General features: G+C 51.1%; 1 protein-coding gene across 16 annotated transcripts in view; it reads left to right on the forward strand.

Moving 5' to 3' along the window:
- Positions 1-19,643, forward strand: part of LOC119546348 — a 119,787-nt gene extending 100,144 nt beyond the window's left edge. For 8 of the 16 annotated variants that reach the window (XM_037852567.1, XM_037852564.1, XM_037852570.1 and 5 more), the window contains 9 exons: positions 7,675-8,334; positions 8,401-9,336; positions 9,687-11,372; positions 11,662-11,862; positions 12,022-12,216; positions 12,277-13,272; positions 13,632-16,859; positions 16,923-17,348; positions 17,417-19,643. In XM_037852567.1, the coding sequence (XP_037708495.1) occupies positions 7,675-8,334; positions 8,401-9,336; positions 9,687-11,372; positions 11,662-11,862; positions 12,022-12,216; positions 12,277-13,272; positions 13,632-16,859; positions 16,923-17,348; positions 17,417-17,658 (8,570 nt within the window). In that variant the 3' untranslated portion in view covers positions 17,659-19,643. Of the gene's footprint in view, positions 1-59; positions 2,052-2,120; positions 2,427-2,495; positions 6,888-7,674; positions 8,335-8,400; positions 9,337-9,686; positions 11,373-11,661; positions 11,863-12,021; positions 12,217-12,276; positions 13,273-13,631; positions 16,860-16,922; positions 17,349-17,416 lie in introns of all 16 variants that reach the window. The other 8 variants (XM_037852561.1, XM_037852566.1, XM_037852559.1 and 5 more) reach the window with 3 other exon arrangements.
- Positions 19,644-19,945: the final 302 nt, after the last annotated feature.

Genomic DNA, 19,945 nt, shown 5'->3' on the forward strand with positions numbered 1-19,945 from the left:
TTGCACTAACACACCAATTTACTATTACCCCCAATCTGCACTCTTATGTCCCTCTCCAGCCGTCGAAGTTGTCCACTTTGATCCCTGCCAGCCCTCGCAGTGTGGTCCCAACTCTCAGTGTACCGAGTCCCAAGGTCAGGCAGTGTGTCGCTGCCTGCCCGATTACTTTGGTTCCCCACCTGCTTGTCGACCCGAGTGCACTACCAATCCCGAATGTCCCAATGATAGAGCTTGCGTGGCCAGAAGATGTACCGATCCTTGCGCGGGTGCTTGTGGTCAGAATGCGATTTGTCGAGCGCATCAGCATAGAGCACATTGCTCGTGTCATCCTGGTTACACAGGTGACGCGTATACGCGGTGCCTGCCCCTGCCTCCTCCACAACCTGTAAGGGACTCACCCATAACCCCCAAAGACCCCTGTGTGCCCTCGCGATGTGGGCAATTTGCCCAGTGTCGAGTGGAGTACGGGCAAGCCGTTTGCTCTTGCCTGGCCTCCTACTACGGTACTCCTCCTTTCTGCCGACCCGAGTGCACCCAGAACTCAGATTGTCCCAGCCATAGGGCTTGTGTCAATCAAAGGTGCGTTGATCCCTGCCCCGGAGCTTGTGGTCTGAACGCGCAGTGTGATGTGCTAAATCATGTGCCCAGCTGCTCGTGTCCCAGTGGTTTTGTGGGAGATCCCTACTACCGCTGTTATCCCGCGCCAGCGCCTCCTTCAACTCCTGTCGCCCCTGTCGTAGCGGATGATCCCTGTCAGCCCTCGCCCTGCGGTCCTAATGCCCAGTGTTCGAACGGTGTCTGTAGTTGTCTGCCCCTGTACCAGGGTGATCCTTACGTCGGGTGTCGTCCAGAGTGCGTGTTAAGTACTGAGTGTCCGTGGGACAAGGCCTGCATCCGTAATCGTTGCCTCGACCCGTGTCCAGGAACTTGCGGATCGGGAGCCACATGCCAGGTGCATAATCATGTGGCCATGTGCCAGTGTCCGGTTGCCTATCAGGGCAATCCGTATGTACTGTGCCAGCAGACACCGCTCCAGTCGCCAGTGGTGCTCCATCCCTGCCAGCCCTCGCCTTGTGGGCCCCACGGACAATGCAGGGAAGTAGGCTCGCAAGCAATTTGCACCTGTCTGCCTGGCTATTATGGAAACCCGCCAGCCTGCAGACCCGAATGTGTTAGCGATCCAGAGTGTCCACCAAGTTTGGCTTGTGTGAATCAGAAGTGCCGCGATCCCTGTCCTGGTGCATGTGGATACCTGGCCCAGTGTCACGTGATTAACCACAATCCACAATGTGTTTGCCCTGCTGGATACACTGGAAGTCCTTACTCCCAGTGCCAGTTGATTAGGGAAGATTTAACACCAGTTCAAAGAGAGCCGATTGATCCTTGCTCAGCATCTCCCTGTGGTCCTCATGCCCACTGTAGTAATGAGGGAGGCAATGCGGTTTGCCGCTGTCTGCCGGAGTATCTGGGAGTACCACCCTACTGTCGACCGGAGTGCATTGCCAACAGCGAGTGTCCCAGCGACAGGGCCTGCATCAATCGGAAGTGTCAGGATCCATGTCCCGGCCTATGTGGATACAATGCCATCTGTCGAACCTACAACCATCAGCCAAACTGTGTTTGTGCTCCTGGATTGGTGGGTAATCCGTTCAGCTCCTGTCTGCCGCCCACACGCCCTCAAGTTTCACCAGCACCTCCCACAACTGCAATAGAGGTACTTCAGTATGAGGAACCATTTATCAATGGCTGTGAACCCAGCCCCTGTGGAGCAAACGCTCAATGCAATCAGCGGAGGGGAGTTGTCTCCTGCGTATGTCTTCCCGACTATTTCGGAAATCCTTACGAGGCCTGCCGACCGGAGTGCATTTTGAACTCCGATTGTCCCTCGAGCAGAGCTTGTGTTCAGCAAAAATGCCGAGATCCGTGTCCTGGCACCTGTGGCCTGAATGCCGAGTGCTATGTCCTAGATCATCTGCCACAGTGCAGGTGTTTCAGTGGTTACACTGGAAATCCATTGGCGTACTGCGCACCTGTACCAATTGTCCAGCAATGTAAGCATCCAGTTATTCAAAAATCTTTCCCGAATTTAGATAATTTTATTAATCTGACAACCCCTATAGCTCCCTTGACTCCCTGTGATCCCTCACCCTGCGGACCCAATGCCCAGTGTCACCCCTCAAATAATGAAGCCGTGTGCTCCTGTTTACCCGAGTTCTACGGAACCCCTCCGAACTGTCGACCCGAGTGTACACTAAACTCAGAATGTGCCTATGATAAGGCGTGCGTGCATCACAAGTGCGTCGATCCGTGTCCTGGAATTTGCGGTATAAATGCCGAGTGTCGCGTACACTATCACAGCCCCATATGTTACTGCATCTCTTCGCACACGGGTGATCCTTTCACACGTTGCTTTGAGACCCCCAAACGTAAGAACACTTCATATGGCATTCACAGACCGGTTAACAAAAACTATTTCTTTGTTCCAACTAAAGCAGCCGTGCGACCTCAGATATACGATACACCTTCTCCTCCCTACCCGGTTGCTATACCCGATCTGGTTTACATACAACAACAACAACCTGGAATAGTAAATATTCCCTCTGTCCCTCAGCCTGGATACACCCAGTCCCAGCCCCCACAATACAATGTGAACTATCAAACACCACAACCGACGAGTCCCCAACAACCTGGAGTTGTGAATATACCATCACAGCCAGTCTACCCATCGCCTCAACCAACGGTTTATAATGTCAACTACCCAACAACGCCTTATCCAGTTCCTCAACAACCCGGTGTTGTGAACATTCCTTCTGTACCACAACCGGTGCCTCCGACATCTCAGAGACCTGTGTTTATACCATCGCCTGCGAGCCCATCACCTCCATCACAGCCTGGAGTTATTAACATTCCTTCAGTGCCACAACCTGGATATCCTATTCCTCAACATCCTGGTGTGGTTAACATACCATCTGCGCCACAACCAGCTTATCCTTCTCCGAATACACCGGTCTACGATGTGAACTATCCCACGCCACCACCTTCTCAGACACCAGTACAGCCTGGTGTAATCAATGTACCCTCTGTGCCGCAACCGACACCGCCATCGCAACTGCCTCCCGTTTTTATACCATCACCTGAGCATCCGACATCAGCTCCGAAACCAGGAGTAATTAATATTCCCTCCGTACCACAACCAGTACACCCAACACCACAGCCTCCTGTTTATGATGTCAACTATCCAACGTCACCGCCTTCCACTCCTCAGCAACCAGGAGTAATAAATATACCTTCAGCCCCTCAACCAGGGCACCCTTCACCCAATCCACCAGTTTACGATGTTAACTATCCAACGACGCCTTCAACTCCCCAACAACCAGGAGTTCTTAATATCCCATCGTACCCACAGCCAGTACCACCGTCACCTCAGCCTCCCATATTTATACCGTCCCAGGAGCCACCGAGACCTTCTCCAACGCCGGGAGTTATTAATATTCCTTCGGTACCGGAACCTGTTTACCCTACACCACAGGCTCCAGTTTACGACGTAAACTATCCAACACAACACCCTGTAATAACACCGCAACCGGGAGTAATAAACATTCCATCGGCGCCAAAGCCAGTGCCTCCGGTTTCTCAGCGTCCCGTCTATATACCATCACCTGTAAACACGACACCTGCTCCACAACCAGGAGTTATTAATATACCTTCAGTGGCACAGCCAGTGCATCCAACGTACCAACCTCCGGTTGTACAGCGACCTGCTATATACGATGTGTATTATCCACCACCTCCGTCAAGACCGGGTGTGATTAATATTCCTTCACCGCCACGGCCTGTATATCCCGTGCACCAGCAACCGATATACGTACCAGCTCCAGTTCTAAATATACCTGCACCAAGGCCAGTCATACATAACATTCCTTCAGTACCGCAACCAACGTATCCACATCAGAATCCACCAATTCAGGATGTTACTTATCCAGCTCCACAACCAACTCCTCCAGTACCAGGAGTAATAAATATTCCTTCAGTTCCACAACCTCTGCCATCACCCACTCCTGGTGTTATAAATATTCCCTCACAACCGTCTCCACCGATCTCGGTACCTACGCCAGGAATCGTTAACATTCCACAACCGACGTATCCACCTCCGAATCCACCTGTTTACGATGTTAACTATCCAACTCCACAACCCACTCCTCCAGCACCAGGAATTGTCAATATTCCATCGGTTCCTCAACCTGTGCCATCTCCCCCTCCTGGTGTGATAAATATACCTTCACAACCTTCACCACCGATCACAGTATCAACTCCAGGAATTGTCAACATTCCCTCGATTCCAAATCCGACGTATCCACCATCAAATCCACCTGTTTACGATGTCAGCTATCCAACGCCTCAGCCAACTCCTCCGACGCCTGGAATTATTAATATTCCTTCCGTTCTTCAACCTGTTCCATCACACACCCCTGGAGTGATAAATATACCATCACAACCTTCCCCTCCGATCTCGGTATCGACACCGGGAGTTGTGAATATTCCATCTGGTCCACAACCGACATACCCATCTTCAAATCCACCTGTTTACGATGTCAACTATCCAACGCCACAACCCACTCCTCCAGCACCAGGAATTGTTAATATTCCTTCCGTGCCTCAACCTACGCCATCACCCACTCCTGGCTTGATAAATATACCTTCGCAACCGTCACCACCAACTTCAGTTCAACAGCCTGGAATAATAAACATTCCATCGCTACCTCAACCAACAACTCCCACCACTCAACATCCGATACAGGATGTCCAATATGCGACCCAGAAACCACAACCTCTCCCTGGAGTACTCAATATACCCTCCGTTCCACAACCGACGTATCCAACTCAAAGACCATCCTACCAGGATGTTAGTTACCCAACGTCACAGCCCAATCCTCCGATACCTGGAATTATAAATATTCCTTCGGTGCCCCAGTCTGTGCCTTCAGCAACTCCTGGAGTAATCAATGTACCCTCACAACCATCCCAACCGGTACCAACACCAAAGCCTGGAATTATCAACATTTCCTCGGCACCACAACCTATACCGAATCCTGTGCAGGAGGTCCACTACGACACCCACAGACCACAACCTGTTCCTGGAGTGGTCAACGTTCCAGGTCGACCCTACTACGATGTGGCCAGACCTCATTTTGAATTCAACCCGTGCTATCCATCGCCCTGCGGACCTTACTCGCATTGCCACAATCGATTTGGTGTGGCTGCCTGCGTTTGCCTGCCAAACTACAGAGGAACTCCACCAAACTGTCGGCCGGAATGCGTCATTAACTCGGATTGTCCATACAACTTGGCTTGCATCAATGAAAAGTGTCGCGATCCTTGCCCAGGATCTTGTCCCTACAATGCCTTATGCCGAGTGCACGAACACGAGCCGAATTGCTTCTGTCAAAATGGTTACACCGGAAATCCCTATGTTTCCTGTCAACCGATTCCCATAGCCCCTGTGGTTCAACGTGAGCCCGCCGAGGCGAAGGATCCATGTTATCCATCGATTTGCGGACCGAACGCCGTGTGCAATAATGGAAAGTGCAGCTGTATACCGGAGTATCGAGGAGATCCCTATGTTGGTTGCCGACCGGAATGTGTTCTCAATACGGACTGTGTCAGGGATAGAGCTTGCATCCGCCAGAAATGCCAGGATCCTTGTCCAGGATCTTGTGGTCTCAATGCATTGTGTCATGTGTACAACCACGTGGCCAGCTGCACTTGTCCGGATCAAATGCAAGGAAATGCATTTGTGAGATGTGACCCGATACCCAAGCGTGATCCCCCTGTCCCAGCAGCAACACAAACGACTTTGCCGGCCCTTGTGCCCCAACGTGCTCCGATCAATCCCTGCCAGCCGTCAACTTGTGGACCCAATGCCCACTGCCGAGCCTACTATGAACAGGCGATTTGCTATTGCTTGCCTGATTTTATTGGCACTCCACCCAACTGTCGTCCAGAGTGTACCTCGAACTCGGACTGTCCCCTCGACAAATACTGCCTGAATCTCAGGTGTCGCGATCCGTGTCCGGGGGCTTGTGGCATTCGTGCCATTTGCCATGTTCAGAACCACGGCCCACGGTGCATCTGTCCGCCCCAGTTGACGGGCAATCCTTACCTATCTTGCCAACCCATAGGTATACCTAAAAACATGACCAAACCAATGGAACTCCAAGCTAATACCAATATTTTAGTTATACCCCCTGTAGAACGCGACGAAGTGAATCCCTGTCAGCCCTCGACCTGCGGCCCCAACTCCGAGTGCCAAGCCACGTCGGGTGGAGCTCGTTGCTCTTGCCTGCCCCAGTACCATGGCACCCCACCCTTCTGTCGGCCGGAGTGTGTGAATAGCGCCGATTGTCCGGCGGACAAAGCATGCTGGAATTACAAGTGCGTTGATCCTTGCCCCGGCAGCTGTGGTCTCTCGGCTCTCTGTCGTGTGGTGGCCCACAGTCCCGTGTGCTACTGTCCCGAAGGTTTTGTGGGCAATGCCTATAGCATTTGCACCCGACCAGAACCAAGTCCACCTGCCGTGGTGATCACTCCCTGTAATCCCAGTCCATGTGGAGTCAATGCTTTCTGTCAGCCCCACCACGACTTCAGCCTTTGCCAGTGTCTGCCGGGCTACTATGGCAATCCTTCAGAGATCTGCCGACCCGAATGCACTGTCAACTCGGATTGTCCAAGTCATAGGGCTTGCATGAGCGAAAAGTGTGGCGATCCCTGTCCCGGGGCCTGTGGCATCAATGCCCTCTGTCAGGTCATTAACCACAGCCCGGTTTGTGAATGCCACCCGGGTCATGTGGGCAATCCCTACCACAGCTGTCGTCTTCCTCAGCGTGAACGTAAGAAGATCTCCTTATTCGAGCTACCTAAAACAGACCCTAATGCGCATTCTCTAAACAACAACGATCTGCTGAAGGTTTTTGCTCCTCTGCTTTACATTGATTTTATAAACCCATCGATATTATTCTGTGATATTTTGCTAAAACTTTTTAAGGCCGTTCTTATATCGACTACTCATTAATCCCATAAACAACAACGCTGTACTCAATTTACCGCCTCAGTCTTTTCTCTTTAAGTGCCCTAACCTTATCTGCCAATATCATTGGGATGCAAATCTTATTCCGCTTTGACCAAAGATTCACTACTCTCTTAGGATATTTGATTCGCCGATAGTATTCTGTGATATTAAATATGAAAGATACTATATTGCTTCGCTTTTAAAACACTCAACGGTTACTTGTAATATTTTTATTCCGCCAATAATATTTGTTGAGTTATGATCTCAAAGTGCCCTCCCATTATCATCAAACCCCAAAGACCATAATATCTCTCCTCATCAAAGCTCTGTGATATTTTTTTGCATCGCTGAAACTTCTGGAAATAATTTATTTCAGGAACAACGCATAACTCATACCTATAACTTAAGCCGATTATCTTTCAGCTGCCTCATTTGTATAATCTCAAAGCCATCGAGTGTCTTATGGAATCTTCCAACGACTCTGCTCAGTGACAATATGCTAGCTCTAGAATAACTTAACCTTGCTTTTGGATTGCTTTTAATCAATGCTTCGCTTTTGGCCCGCTATAGTGCAAATGTTAAAAATCCCCCTTTTGATTATCCTTTAGCCCCCGCACCGGAATATGTGAACCCCTGTCAGCCATCTCCTTGTGGGGCCAATTCCCAGTGTCGCGAGTCCCAGGGACAGGCCATCTGCTCCTGCCTGCCGGAGTTTGTGGGTACCCCACCCTCCTGCCGACCGGAATGCGTGATCAGTGCTGAGTGTCCAGCAGACAAGGCGTGCATCAACCAGAAGTGCCAGGACCCTTGTCCCGGAGCTTGTGGCTTGAATGCCCAGTGCCATGTGCGTAACCACAGTCCGCTGTGCTCGTGTCAGCCCGGATTCACCGGAGATGCTCTGACCCGCTGTCTGCCAGTGCCACCACCACAACCACCAAAATCGAATGATATTCGCGATCCTTGCATACCATCTCCTTGTGGACCTTACTCCCAGTGTCGGGTGATCAATGGTGGAGCCAGTTGCAGTTGCCTAGCCAACTATGTGGGAGCGGCGCCCTACTGCCGTCCGGAATGTACCATAAATGCGGAATGTCCCAGCAATCTGGCCTGCATCAACGAAAAGTGCCGTGATCCATGTCCTGGAGCCTGTGGCTTTGACGCCCAGTGTAATGTCATCAATCATACCCCGAGTTGCTTCTGTTCCGCTGGTTATACGGGAGATCCGTTCACCAGCTGTCGACTGCTGCCCCCACCTCCACCACCGAAGAGTATGCCCCACTATATTTCTGAATCGCAAGAAGATTCCTCTAAGCTAGGCCCCATTTATTTTTCAGTTCCCTCCGATCCCTGCCAGCCCTCGCCCTGCGGAGCCAATGCTCTGTGCAACAATGGGCAGTGCTCTTGCCTGCCGGAGTACCAGGGTGATCCCTACACCGGATGCCGTCCGGAGTGCGTTCTGAACTCGGACTGCGCCAGGAATAGGGCGTGTGTGAACCAGAAGTGCGTGGATCCTTGTCCAGGACACTGTGGCATCAATGCCCTCTGCGATGCCGTCAACCACATCGCCATGTGTCACTGCCCTGAGCGGATGACGGGCAATGCGTTTGTGTCCTGCCAGCCGATTCGCGATGAACCACCACCACCCACTCTCAATCCCTGCCAGCCCTCGCCGTGCGGATCCAATGCCCAGTGCCTGGAGAGAAATGGCAACGCCATCTGCTCCTGTCTGGCCGGATACTTTGGACAGCCGCCCAACTGCCGACTGGAGTGCTACTCCAGTTCCGATTGCTCCCAGGTGCACAGTTGCATCAACAACAAGTGCGTGGACCCGTGTCCCGGAAAATGTGGCCTGAATGCAGTGTGCCAGGCAATCCAACATAGGGCCCATTGCGAGTGCATCCCGAGATACACTGGAAATGCCTATGTTCAGTGTAATCCCATTCCCGTGCCCAGGATACCGGAACCAGTTCGCGATCCTTGCCGACCCTCGCCTTGTGGTTCCAACTCCCAGTGCACCAATGTGAATGGCCAGGCGGAGTGCCGCTGTCTGCCGGAGTTCCAAGGAACCCCGCCAAACTGCCGGCCCGAGTGCGTCAGCCACGATGAGTGCGCCAATCACCTGGCCTGCATAAACCAAAAGTGTGGCGATCCCTGTCCTGGAAGCTGTGGCCAGAGTGCCCAGTGCACTGTCAGCCTTCACATACCCAACTGTCAGTGTCCCGTGGGAATGACTGGTGATCCATTCCGAATTTGCCTGCCCAAGCCACTTGGTAAGATCACCTGAATAAAAGAAATTAAGGCTAATTGAACTAATATTAACCGTGAAAAATCCTATTATATTTTGACTCTTAGGGTCCTTATTTCAAGAACGAGTCCCACAAAACCTATTTCTCCTTACCCTTTTAAAAGTAAAGACCTGTGTTGAACTAGGAATATTATCCATCGGGTTTTACCATCAAGTCCATATATTACGACCATATATAACCATATTATGCCCATATTTTAAAAACACCCAATGTTTAAAGAACCCCAAACAAGTTTGCATATTGTAATTAGGCAGGGCCCCTCTTTTTATACCATCTTTATATAGCATCCTAACATATAATTACCCATTTTTCAGACGAACCCAAGCCCCCGCCGACTCCCAAGAATCCCTGCTACCCCTCTCCATGTGGAACCAACGCCGTGTGCCGCGTCCAAGGAGAGAACTACGTTTGCGAGTGCAGCCAATTGGAGTACATTGGCAATCCCTATGAGGGATGTCGCCCCGAGTGTGTGGGCAACTCCGAGTGTCCAGCCAATCAGGCCTGTATCCGCAGCAAGTGCCAGGATCCTTGTCCGGGAGTGTGTGGCCTGGAGGCCATTTGCACCATGAATAACCACATTCCAGTGTGCTCCTGCCCACCGGGCTATACGGGCAATGCATTTGCCCAATGTACCCGTCAGTTGACACCACCTCCCCCATCAGATCCTTGCTATCCCTCGCCTTGTGGACCCAACTCCCTTTGCCGTGTGCAGAACGAAAAGGCCGTGTGCGAGTGCCTGCCCGGATTCTTTGGTAATCCGCAGGCTCAGGGCTGTCGCCCAGAGTGCACCCTCAGCTCGGACTGCGCCAAGGATCGGGCGTGCATTAACTCCAAGTGTGTGAATGCCTGCGTGGGAGAGTGTGGATTCGGAGCTATTTGCCAAACGATCAACCACAGCCCGGTGTGCAGTTGTCCCGCCAACATGGTGGGCAATCCCTTCGTCCAGTGCGAGGAACCACGCCAAGCGGAGCCCATCGATCCCTGCCAGCCTTCGCCGTGCCGTAGCAATGGAATCTGTCGCGTTTACAACGGAGCTGCTACCTGCAGTTATCCGGAGTGCGTGATCAACGAGGATTGCTCAAGGGATAGGGCTTGCGTGAGTCAAAAGTGCCGAGATCCATGTCTGAATGCCTGCGGCATCAATGCCATCTGTCGGGCCATCAACCACAAGGCTGTCTGTAGCTGTCCACCGGAGTTCTATGGTTCCCCGTATGCCCAATGTCTAAGACAGATTCCAGAGCCTTTGCCCAAGCCTGAGTGCGTGAGCGATGGAGATTGCACCAATGACAAGGCCTGCATCAACCAGGTTTGTCGCAATCCCTGCGAGCAATCGAACCTCTGCGCCCAACAGGCACGCTGCCATGTCCAGCTCCACCGACCACTGTGCGTCTGCAATGAGGGATATACCGGAAACGCCCAGCAGAATTGCTTCCTTCTGGGATGTCGATCGGATGGAGAGTGTGCCGCCAATGAGGCTTGTATTAATCAGCAGTGCGTGGATCCCTGCAGTTTCACACAGTGCGGAACAGGAGCCATCTGCCGAGCGGATTTCAACCACCGAGCTAGGTGCCATTGCCTGGACGGATACCGCGGCAATCCTCTGGTGCGCTGCGAACGTCCAGAGTGTCAGTCCGATGACGAGTGTGCCTTCCACCTGGCCTGCCGCAATGAACGCTGCGAAGATCCCTGCAACTGTGGCCTTGGAGCCCAGTGTCGCGTGGAGAACCATCGTGCCCAGTGCCGTTGCCCAGCTGGTTTCAGTGGAAACCCAGCCGTGAAATGCGACCTGGTGCCAACGCAACCGGAGGGCTGCACCATGGATGCCGAGTGTCCCAGCAAACTGGCCTGCTTCGGCGGCGAGTGCAAGAACCCATGCGATGTAACGCATCCATGTGGCGCCAATGCCATTTGCGAAGTGGTGGACACCCTACCCCTGCGCACCATGATGTGCAGCTGCTTACCTGGCTTTGTGGGTGAGGCCGACATTGGATGTCACAAAGGTAAGAATCTGCTGGAGTTACAAGGAAACTCAGGTGTTCCTTGGTCCAGCTTAATTAAATACGCTTTACTTTTGAGTTTGCTTCTCTCATTGCAGCAGCAGTTTTTATATAAAGTGCTTAAACAAATATATATTCTTGATTATAAGCCCATTTATAGTGATGCACCTCCTGAGCAGTTGCACCTATATATATTTTGACTGCACTCTATAACTCTTAACTGTTGCACTTAAACACATAGCAACCACATGCCCTGAAAAAACAAAATGCTAATCCTTATTTCCGTACATAGAACCCCCGCGTGATCAGGGCTGTACGTCGCATGATCAATGCCAGGATACGGAAGCCTGTCGTGGCGGAAACTGTGTCAATCCCTGTCTGGATAACTCGCCTTGTGCCCGCACTGCCCAGTGTTTGGCCCAACAGCACCGTGCCATTTGCAGCTGTCCTGAGCGAACCCAGGGAGATCCATTCACTAACTGCTATGAGCCACGTAAGTTAACAAATACATTTAGCACCAAGAAAATCGACGATAGTCTATTCTGAGTACAGTAGCTTTACTGGTTTTGGCGTTGATTCTTAATAAATAGAACAGTTGCATTATATACGAGTATATAGGAGATAGACCACTAACAATATATTCCAATTCCAGCTGAAATTAAGACAGGATGCACCCACGACTCGGAGTGCCCGCCTACTACGGCCTGCATCAACAAGCGTTGTGAGGATCCTTGTGCCGAGGCCAATCCTTGTGCCGGAAATGCCGAGTGTCGCGTCCAGAACTCCCGACCGATCTGCTTCTGTCCAGCTGGTTGGGGTGGTGACCCACAAGTCCAATGCTTCAAACGTAAGTTCTATAAGTAACCCCTAAGAACTACATATAATAATAAAATCTATGATCTTCCAGCTGAGTGCAAGATCAATGCCGACTGTCCTTATGACAAGACCTGCTTGAACGAGAACTGCGTGAATCCCTGCACTTACGGCCAGGTGCGCTGCGGCAGTGGAGCCCAGTGCTTGGCCCAGAACCACCAAGCTGTGTGCATCTGTCCAACCGGAACTCAGGGCAATCCCTTCATCTCCTGCATCACTGGACACTGTCAGTACAACGAGGATTGTGCGGACCACGAGGCCTGCGATCGATTGAATCGCGTGTGCCGTCCGGTTTGTGACCAAGAGACCTGTGCCCTGAACGCCATATGTGTGGGTCGTCGCCATCAGCCGCAGTGCGAGTGCCGACCCGGATACCAGGGCAACCCGCATGTTCAGTGCGATATACCAGTGAAGACGCCAAAGCCCCAGTGTACCCAGGATGCCGACTGTCCATCGAAATTGGCCTGCATCAATGAGCGTTGCGGAAATCCTTGTGCCACGCCTCATGTTTGCACTCCGCAACAGACTTGCACGGTTTTGGATACCCTTCCCAAGCGCGCCATGGCCTGCAAGTGTCCCGGTGACACGGTGACGGATATATCCCGCAACTGTGTGCCCATCACTGTACCCAAGGTCATCACCGGCTGTCAGCACAACTCCGAGTGTGCCAATCCTGAGATCTGCTCGAATGGAAATTGCCTGGATGCCTGCCGACTGGAGCGGTGTGGCGTTAATGCTCAGTGTACCGCAAGGGATCACTATGCCCAGTGCAGTTGCCCGAAGGGCTTCCAAGGCAATCCCCGCATCGAGTGCTACACCACGGAAGTGGATAGGCCAAGGATTCCCAGCCCTGGCTGCTCACGCAACGATGATTGCCCCAGTGATCAGATCTGTCGCAACGAAATCTGCGTGAGTCCATGTGACTCGGATGCCTGTGGAAGCGGCGCCTACTGCCATGTGCAGCAGCGCAAGGCCATCTGCCGCTGTCCACCTGGCTACGCCGGCAACCCACAGGAACGCTGCCTGCCACGTAAGTGTTTAAATAAGTTTCTTGTTCTAATAAGGGATTCTTAAAAACTTTAACTAAACTCGGTATAGATTTATACTATGTCATAATGTTTCGGTAAAATTTAATTTTCAATGTCAGTTAGGTTCACTTTTAACCAGAGATTAAGTTCAAGTTAAAATGGTCAATCCAAAAAACGGAAACGACAAAAATCAGTGCGACTTTTCTTATATTTGAGGTTTGATACCAGACTAAAGATTTGACGTTAGAGCATTAACTTAATGTTAACTCTCTCGGTCAGATACCAAACTAGAACCTTAACAGGACATTGAGAAATCTTCCCTCAGTATTGCAATACTAATTTTATTGTTTATCCCTTTCAGCATCCGATGTGATCTTGGTTGGCTGCAAGTCCAGCACCGAGTGCCCCTTGAACGAGGCCTGCATCAACACCCAGTGCGCAAGTCCTTGCAACTGCGGACCGAATGCAGAGTGCACGGTGAAGAACCACCATCCGATTTGCTACTGCAAGCCCGGATTCTCCGGAAACGCCCAGTTTGGATGCGCACCCATTGGCTGCCAGTCGGATGACGAGTGCAGCGGTGACAAGCAGTGCCTGAACCGCGAGTGCATCAATCCCTGCCTGGCCAGCGATCCGTGTGCCCTGAATGCCGAGTGCTTTGGACGCAACCATCGTGCCAATTGCCGCTGTCCCGTTGGATTGGAGGGTGATCCGTTCGTGCGCTGCCTGCGCCTGGAATGCCACTCTGACTATGACTGCGCTTCGAACCTGGCCTGCGTGTCCAACGAATGTGTGACCCCATGTGGCCAACGGAATCCATGTGCCCAGAATGCCATCTGCCAGGCCCTACAGCATCGCGCCGTCTGCCGTTGTCCGGATCAATTGCCCTTGGGCAATCCGTACGGCTATTGTGAGGCTAGGCGTGTGGAGCCAGTGTGTCGGGATGATGGAGATTGTCCCAGCAAGCTGGCCTGCATCGATGACAAGTGCCAGAATCCGTGCACAGAGCTCTCACCTTGCCACCAAACCGCCCAGTGCAGTGTGCTGGACAGTGTTCCGGTGAGAACCATGGTGTGTGAGTGCGCCGAGTACGAAGTGCCCGATGCCAGTGGAGCGTGCCGCAAGATGGTGCCGCCCAGACAGCCAGGATGCGACAGCGACCAGGACTGTCCCGACCAAGAGGCTTGCATCCATGCCCAGTGCCGCAACCCATGCAACTGTGGAACCAACGCCGTCTGCCAGGTGACCCAACATCGCGCCGTGTGCAGCTGCCAGGATGGATTCGAGGGTAATCCCTATGCCGCCTGTCGCTCCATTGGATGCCGCGTGGATGGCGAGTGCGATTCGGGCAAGGCCTGCATCAACGGTGACTGCATCAACCCGTGCCTGATCAACGATCCCTGTGGACCCAATGCCGAGTGCTATGTGCAATCGAACCGTGCCCAGTGCCGCTGCCTGAGCGGATACCGTGGTAATCCTTACGAGCGTTGCCGCGTCATCGGCTGCAGCAGCAACAACGACTGTCCCACAGACAAGACCTGCCAGAACGAGCAGTGCGTGAATCCCTGCGTCTACCACAACCCCTGTGCCCCGCGAGCGGAGTGCAGGGCCCAGAACCATCTGGCCGTTTGCCGTTGTCCCGCCGATTTCCTGGGCAATCCTTACGTGGACTGCCGACCGCCGCCTCAGCCCATCTGCCAGCTGGATACCGATTGTCCTGGCCGCCAGGCCTGCATAAACGAACAATGTGTGAATCCTTGTGTCGTTTTGGAACCCTGTCAGCGACCTGCTCTCTGCGAGGTGACTCCCACATCCCCGGTACGCACGATGCTCTGCATCTGTCCGGATGGTTATGTCAGCCAAGGAAAGGGAGGATGCAAGCCCACGCAGGGAGTTAGGGATGTTGGAGGTTGTATCTCGGACTCAGACTGTCCGGCGGACAAGTCCTGCTTGAATAGTGTCTGCCGAGACCCCTGCAACTGCGGCTTAAATGCCGAGTGCCGCATCAAGGATCACAAGCCCGTCTGCACGTGTCGTCAAGGATTCGAGGGTAACCCAGAGTTCGAATGCGCCAAGATCGAGTGCAGCATCAACTCAGACTGTCCGGGAACCCACAAGTGCCGCAATCAGCTCTGCATCCCTGCCTGCCAGGGTGAGCAGTGTGGCACCAATGCCCAGTGCTTGGCCATTGAACATCGTGCTGTATGCGAGTGCATCCCGGGACATGGAGGAAATGCAAGGATTTCATGTACCCCGTTGGGATGTCGAACCGATGACGAATGTCCTACGGACAGGGCGTGTGTGAATGGTAAATGCGATGATGTTTGTACAACAACTGCGATTTGTGCCCAGGACGAAGTATGCAAGGTATACCAGCACCGACCTCAGTGCGCTTGCCCACCAGGAACCGTGCCCGGAAGGAATGGCTGCGAATCGGAGCGCCATGTGCCCATCTGCATCAGCGATGCCGATTGTCCCAGCCAGAGGGCCTGCCTGCGCGGCGAGTGTGTGAATCCCTGCAATGCCACCCAGCCATGTGGCGTGAATGCCTTCTGCAGCGTGCGAGATACTTTGCCCGTGAGGACAATGATCTGCGAGTGCCTGGAGGGATACACCGGCAACCCAGCGGTGCAGTGCGACAAGCGCTCCCTGTGCGTCATCGAGAAGGGCTTCGTGCGGGATGTGGATGGACAGTGTGTCTGCCCACCGGGAACCGCTCTGGATATCTACGAATACTGCACTCCGTGCCGAGAGGAGCAGGGCTTCCGCATCGACGAGAGTGGTCACTGTGTGTGCGCCCTGGAGCGTGGCATGGTGATCGACGAACGTGGTCGCTGCACTTGCCCCATTGAGCTGGGCTACCGTCTGACTCCCCGTGGCGAATGCCAGCCGGAGGAGCCGCCAGAGTGCACGAGCAACGAACAGTGCGCCGATAACCGATTCTGCAACCTAGACACCAAGACCTGCGAGGATCCCTGCCTGACCAAGGTGTGCGGCGTGAATGCCTTCTGCAATGCGGTGAACCACCGGGCCCAGTGCCAGTGCATCACTGGCTACACTGGCAACCCGGAGCTGCACTGTAACCACACCAACTTCCGCACCGATTTCCCACGACCCGACATGGTGGTCAGTTGTCTGGCCGATGGCGTCCAAGTGGAAATTCACATCACTGAGCCCGGATTCAATGGAGTGTTGTACGTGAAGGGCCACAGCAAGGATGAGGAGTGCCGTCGGGTGGTCAACCTGGCCGGTGAGACCGTACCCCGTACCGAGATCTTCCGCGTCCACTTCGGTAGCTGCGGTATGCAAGCGGTGAAGGATGTGGCCAGCTTCGTACTGGTCATCCAGAAGCATCCCAAGCTCGTTACCTACAAGGCCCAGGCGTACAACATCAAGTGCGTCTACCAGACTGGCGAGAAGAACGTGACCCTAGGATTCAACGTATCCATGCTAACGACTGCCGGAACAATAGCCAACACAGGACCTCCGCCCATCTGCCAAATGCGCATCATCACCAACGAGGGCGAGGAGATCAATTCGGCCGAGATCGGCGATAATCTCAAACTGCAAGTGGATGTGGAGCCAGCCAGTAAGAATCTTATATTTTTTACATTTCTTAGAATCTATACTAATCCCCATCTTTCTCGAACAGCCATTTATGGAGGCTTCGCCCGCTCCTGTATTGCCAAGACCATGGAGGACAATATACAGAACGAATATCTGGTCACGGATGAGAACGGCTGTGCCACGGATACCAGTATTTTCGGAAACTGGGAGTACAATCCGGACACCAACAGCCTGCTGGCCAGCTTCAATGCCTTCAAGTTCCCATCGAGCGATAACATTCGATTCCAGTGCAACATACGCGTCTGCTTTGGACGCTGCCAACCGGTCAATTGTGGTGGCTACAACGCCTTCGGGCGACGACGTCGCTCCATTGAGGACAACTCCAACGATACGACCGCCATTGCCACGAATTCGGGTGTGGAGGGTCAACTGCGCGAGGAGATCACCATCTCATCGAATGCCATTCTGACCTTCGAGAAGCGCAGCGGTCAAGGCCTCAATGATGCCAACAGTAAGTAGTCCTGAGGGATAACTAAGACCAGAAACCAGAACTAACTTTGTTTTATTCTTAACCCTTAGTTAAACCGGCGGCCCAGAGAGTCGAGGATATTTGCGTGTCCATGGTGGGACTGATCATTGCTTTGGTCATCACGGCCCTGCTGGCCCTTGTGGCCGTTGCCGTGGCTGTTTCCTGCTGGCTGATGGCCTACAGGAGGAGGCCCAAGACCATTGCACCGCTGCCCCATCCGCCGGAGTTCCCCAACCCGCTGTTCGCCAATCCCGACGCTGTGCCCGAGCCAACGCCGGACTACATCTCCTAAACGTAACGTAACGATACACTGACATACAAACACCTAGCTATATCTTTAGTCTGTAAGAAAATCGAATGATAATGAAAACTATGTGAATATTTGAAAGGCAAGTGCAAAAGGTTTATGCAAAACAGATCGAATCGCGAAAGATTATCAATCAATATTAAGAAAAAGAAAAACAAAAGTACAGTTGTGAGCTAAAAGTACAGTCGGCTCTGTTGGCCGTAAAACGAAACTATGAAAAAGATTGAACTATTGTAAAAAGCAAAAATGACGAAGCGAGACACGCATGAACAATGCATGAAAGTAATTTAGTAGCTTAAGAAAATAATTTTATTAATTGTATTAACGTTTAGTATTCTCCTTCCTACTAACATGAGAATTCCGCGTAGTGTTTGTACGTTTAGCTGCCACATATATAGAGTCCACAAACTGCCAAACAGATGTGAGGGAATTCACCACATAGAGAGTGCAGCTACAAACGAATTCTCGTCCTCTAACGACAACTTCTTCATTAGTCGGTTATCAATATTAATACTGTTATATATATATATAACTAAAGACTTCCTATAAATATTTAGGGTGTGGGTAGTAGCAACGACACTTTGTATTATAGCACAGACACACGCACACAACTACTTCCTGTAATTTAGATATGAACTCAACTCGCCCGTTAAAATTGAAAACTGCCTTTAATTTCCAACAAGAACGAACAATGCACCCCAGAATACTCTCTAGCAGTATGTAAGAGATCGTTGGTCCTCGATCGATGGGATATTATACCGCGTTTATCGCCTATAACCACCGGACAATATGTCAACGATTGTCCCAGTTGGATTGTAAGCAAGCTCAAGAGTCAAAAACACACACACACACACACACCGAAGAAAAAAGACCACTCTAACCAGCTTATAAAACGTGGAAATAGATCCATTCAGATCCAGGTACCGACTCAATGAGGGAACATAACTATAACTGCCACTGAGGCGTCATCAGCGCACAAAAGATACTTATCTATTGCATAGGAAATACTAGGTTTGTTTTAATTTTAATCGCAACGACGACTAATGGAGGATTTGATTTTGCCCACTGTCCCTCGACCACTTACTTGTACTACACTCTACTATGATTAACCATTATTTTTGTAGTTTTATAGTCAATTAATATTAAATTGTTGTGATTGTTTTTAATGCAAAAGAGATACTTCCACTAACTTACTAATATGTAGAGACAAAAGTACAGAGAGTACTTAAAAAGGCAACGAACCAGTGCCCCTGCCCCGCCGCCCCTTTTCCTTCTCCATGGGGAACAGCACGCCACTGTCAACGCGCCGGAAACTATGCAGCGAATTTCCGTTTCCGGCGCCCGTTTTACAGAGCATGTCTTTTCCTGATGCGACGATAGCCTGCGGGATTGCGGGGTCTGGGGCCTGGATAATTAAATTATTAAAAATGAAGTTTTAAATTAATATTATTAAACGTAAACAAAATGTATAGTCACTACTTTAAGAAGAAAGATAATTTTCTTTATAGTAAAATACCATACAAAATAAACTCGCACTCAGACACGTACACAAAGAGACAGAATTTGTAAATAATACACAGGCAAACTCTATGGTATTTTTAGTAGCGCATTATTGTGTATAGGTTTCTACACGTTGACTCTCAAATCCGAACTAAAACACAGGCTAACCCCTAACCCATGCCAGGCATAAAATTATTTTCTTAATTCCATAACCAGAGTAGAATATTCAAAGAAGTGCACAAATTATGCAACCGCCTCGTTCACAATTACCAAACACTTTTATTTTTCTTTACAAGAACCGCTTACAAATCTGATCCTAACTAGAGTTACACATTGAACATAGACAAAACTTTTTGCACTGGCAGCAAATATAAAAGAGATAATAATGAATAATAAGAGTTGCTCTTATTGTAAAAAGAAAACAATAGTTAAATTGTACTTATAAAGAAATGTATTTAAAATGGAAAAAACGAGAAACGAAAATAATTGTAATCGCTTATTGTAAACTAATAAATAAATAAATAAATATAAATAAACAAATGCAGGTTGATTGCCTATGGAGAGGGGACTCACTTGATAATTAAATTAAATATTCCGCCAGCATTTCAATTGGGCTTGACTTGAATCTGGCCATTTAACTGATTAAGCAGGCATACTTGATATACTTGGCGAAAATTGTAGCTTCTTCTTGGCGGTCATATAATCTGAATTAATATTCCAGCATTTCGGGGGACCGAGAACAAGCCCGACCCGTAGGCCCCACTAATGATAC

The sequence above is a fragment of the Drosophila subpulchrella genome, chromosome 2L (genome assembly GCF_014743375.2).
Source record: "Drosophila subpulchrella strain 33 F10 #4 breed RU33 chromosome 2L, RU_Dsub_v1.1 Primary Assembly, whole genome shotgun sequence".
Classification (NCBI taxonomy): domain Eukaryota; kingdom Metazoa; phylum Arthropoda; class Insecta; order Diptera; family Drosophilidae; genus Drosophila; species Drosophila subpulchrella.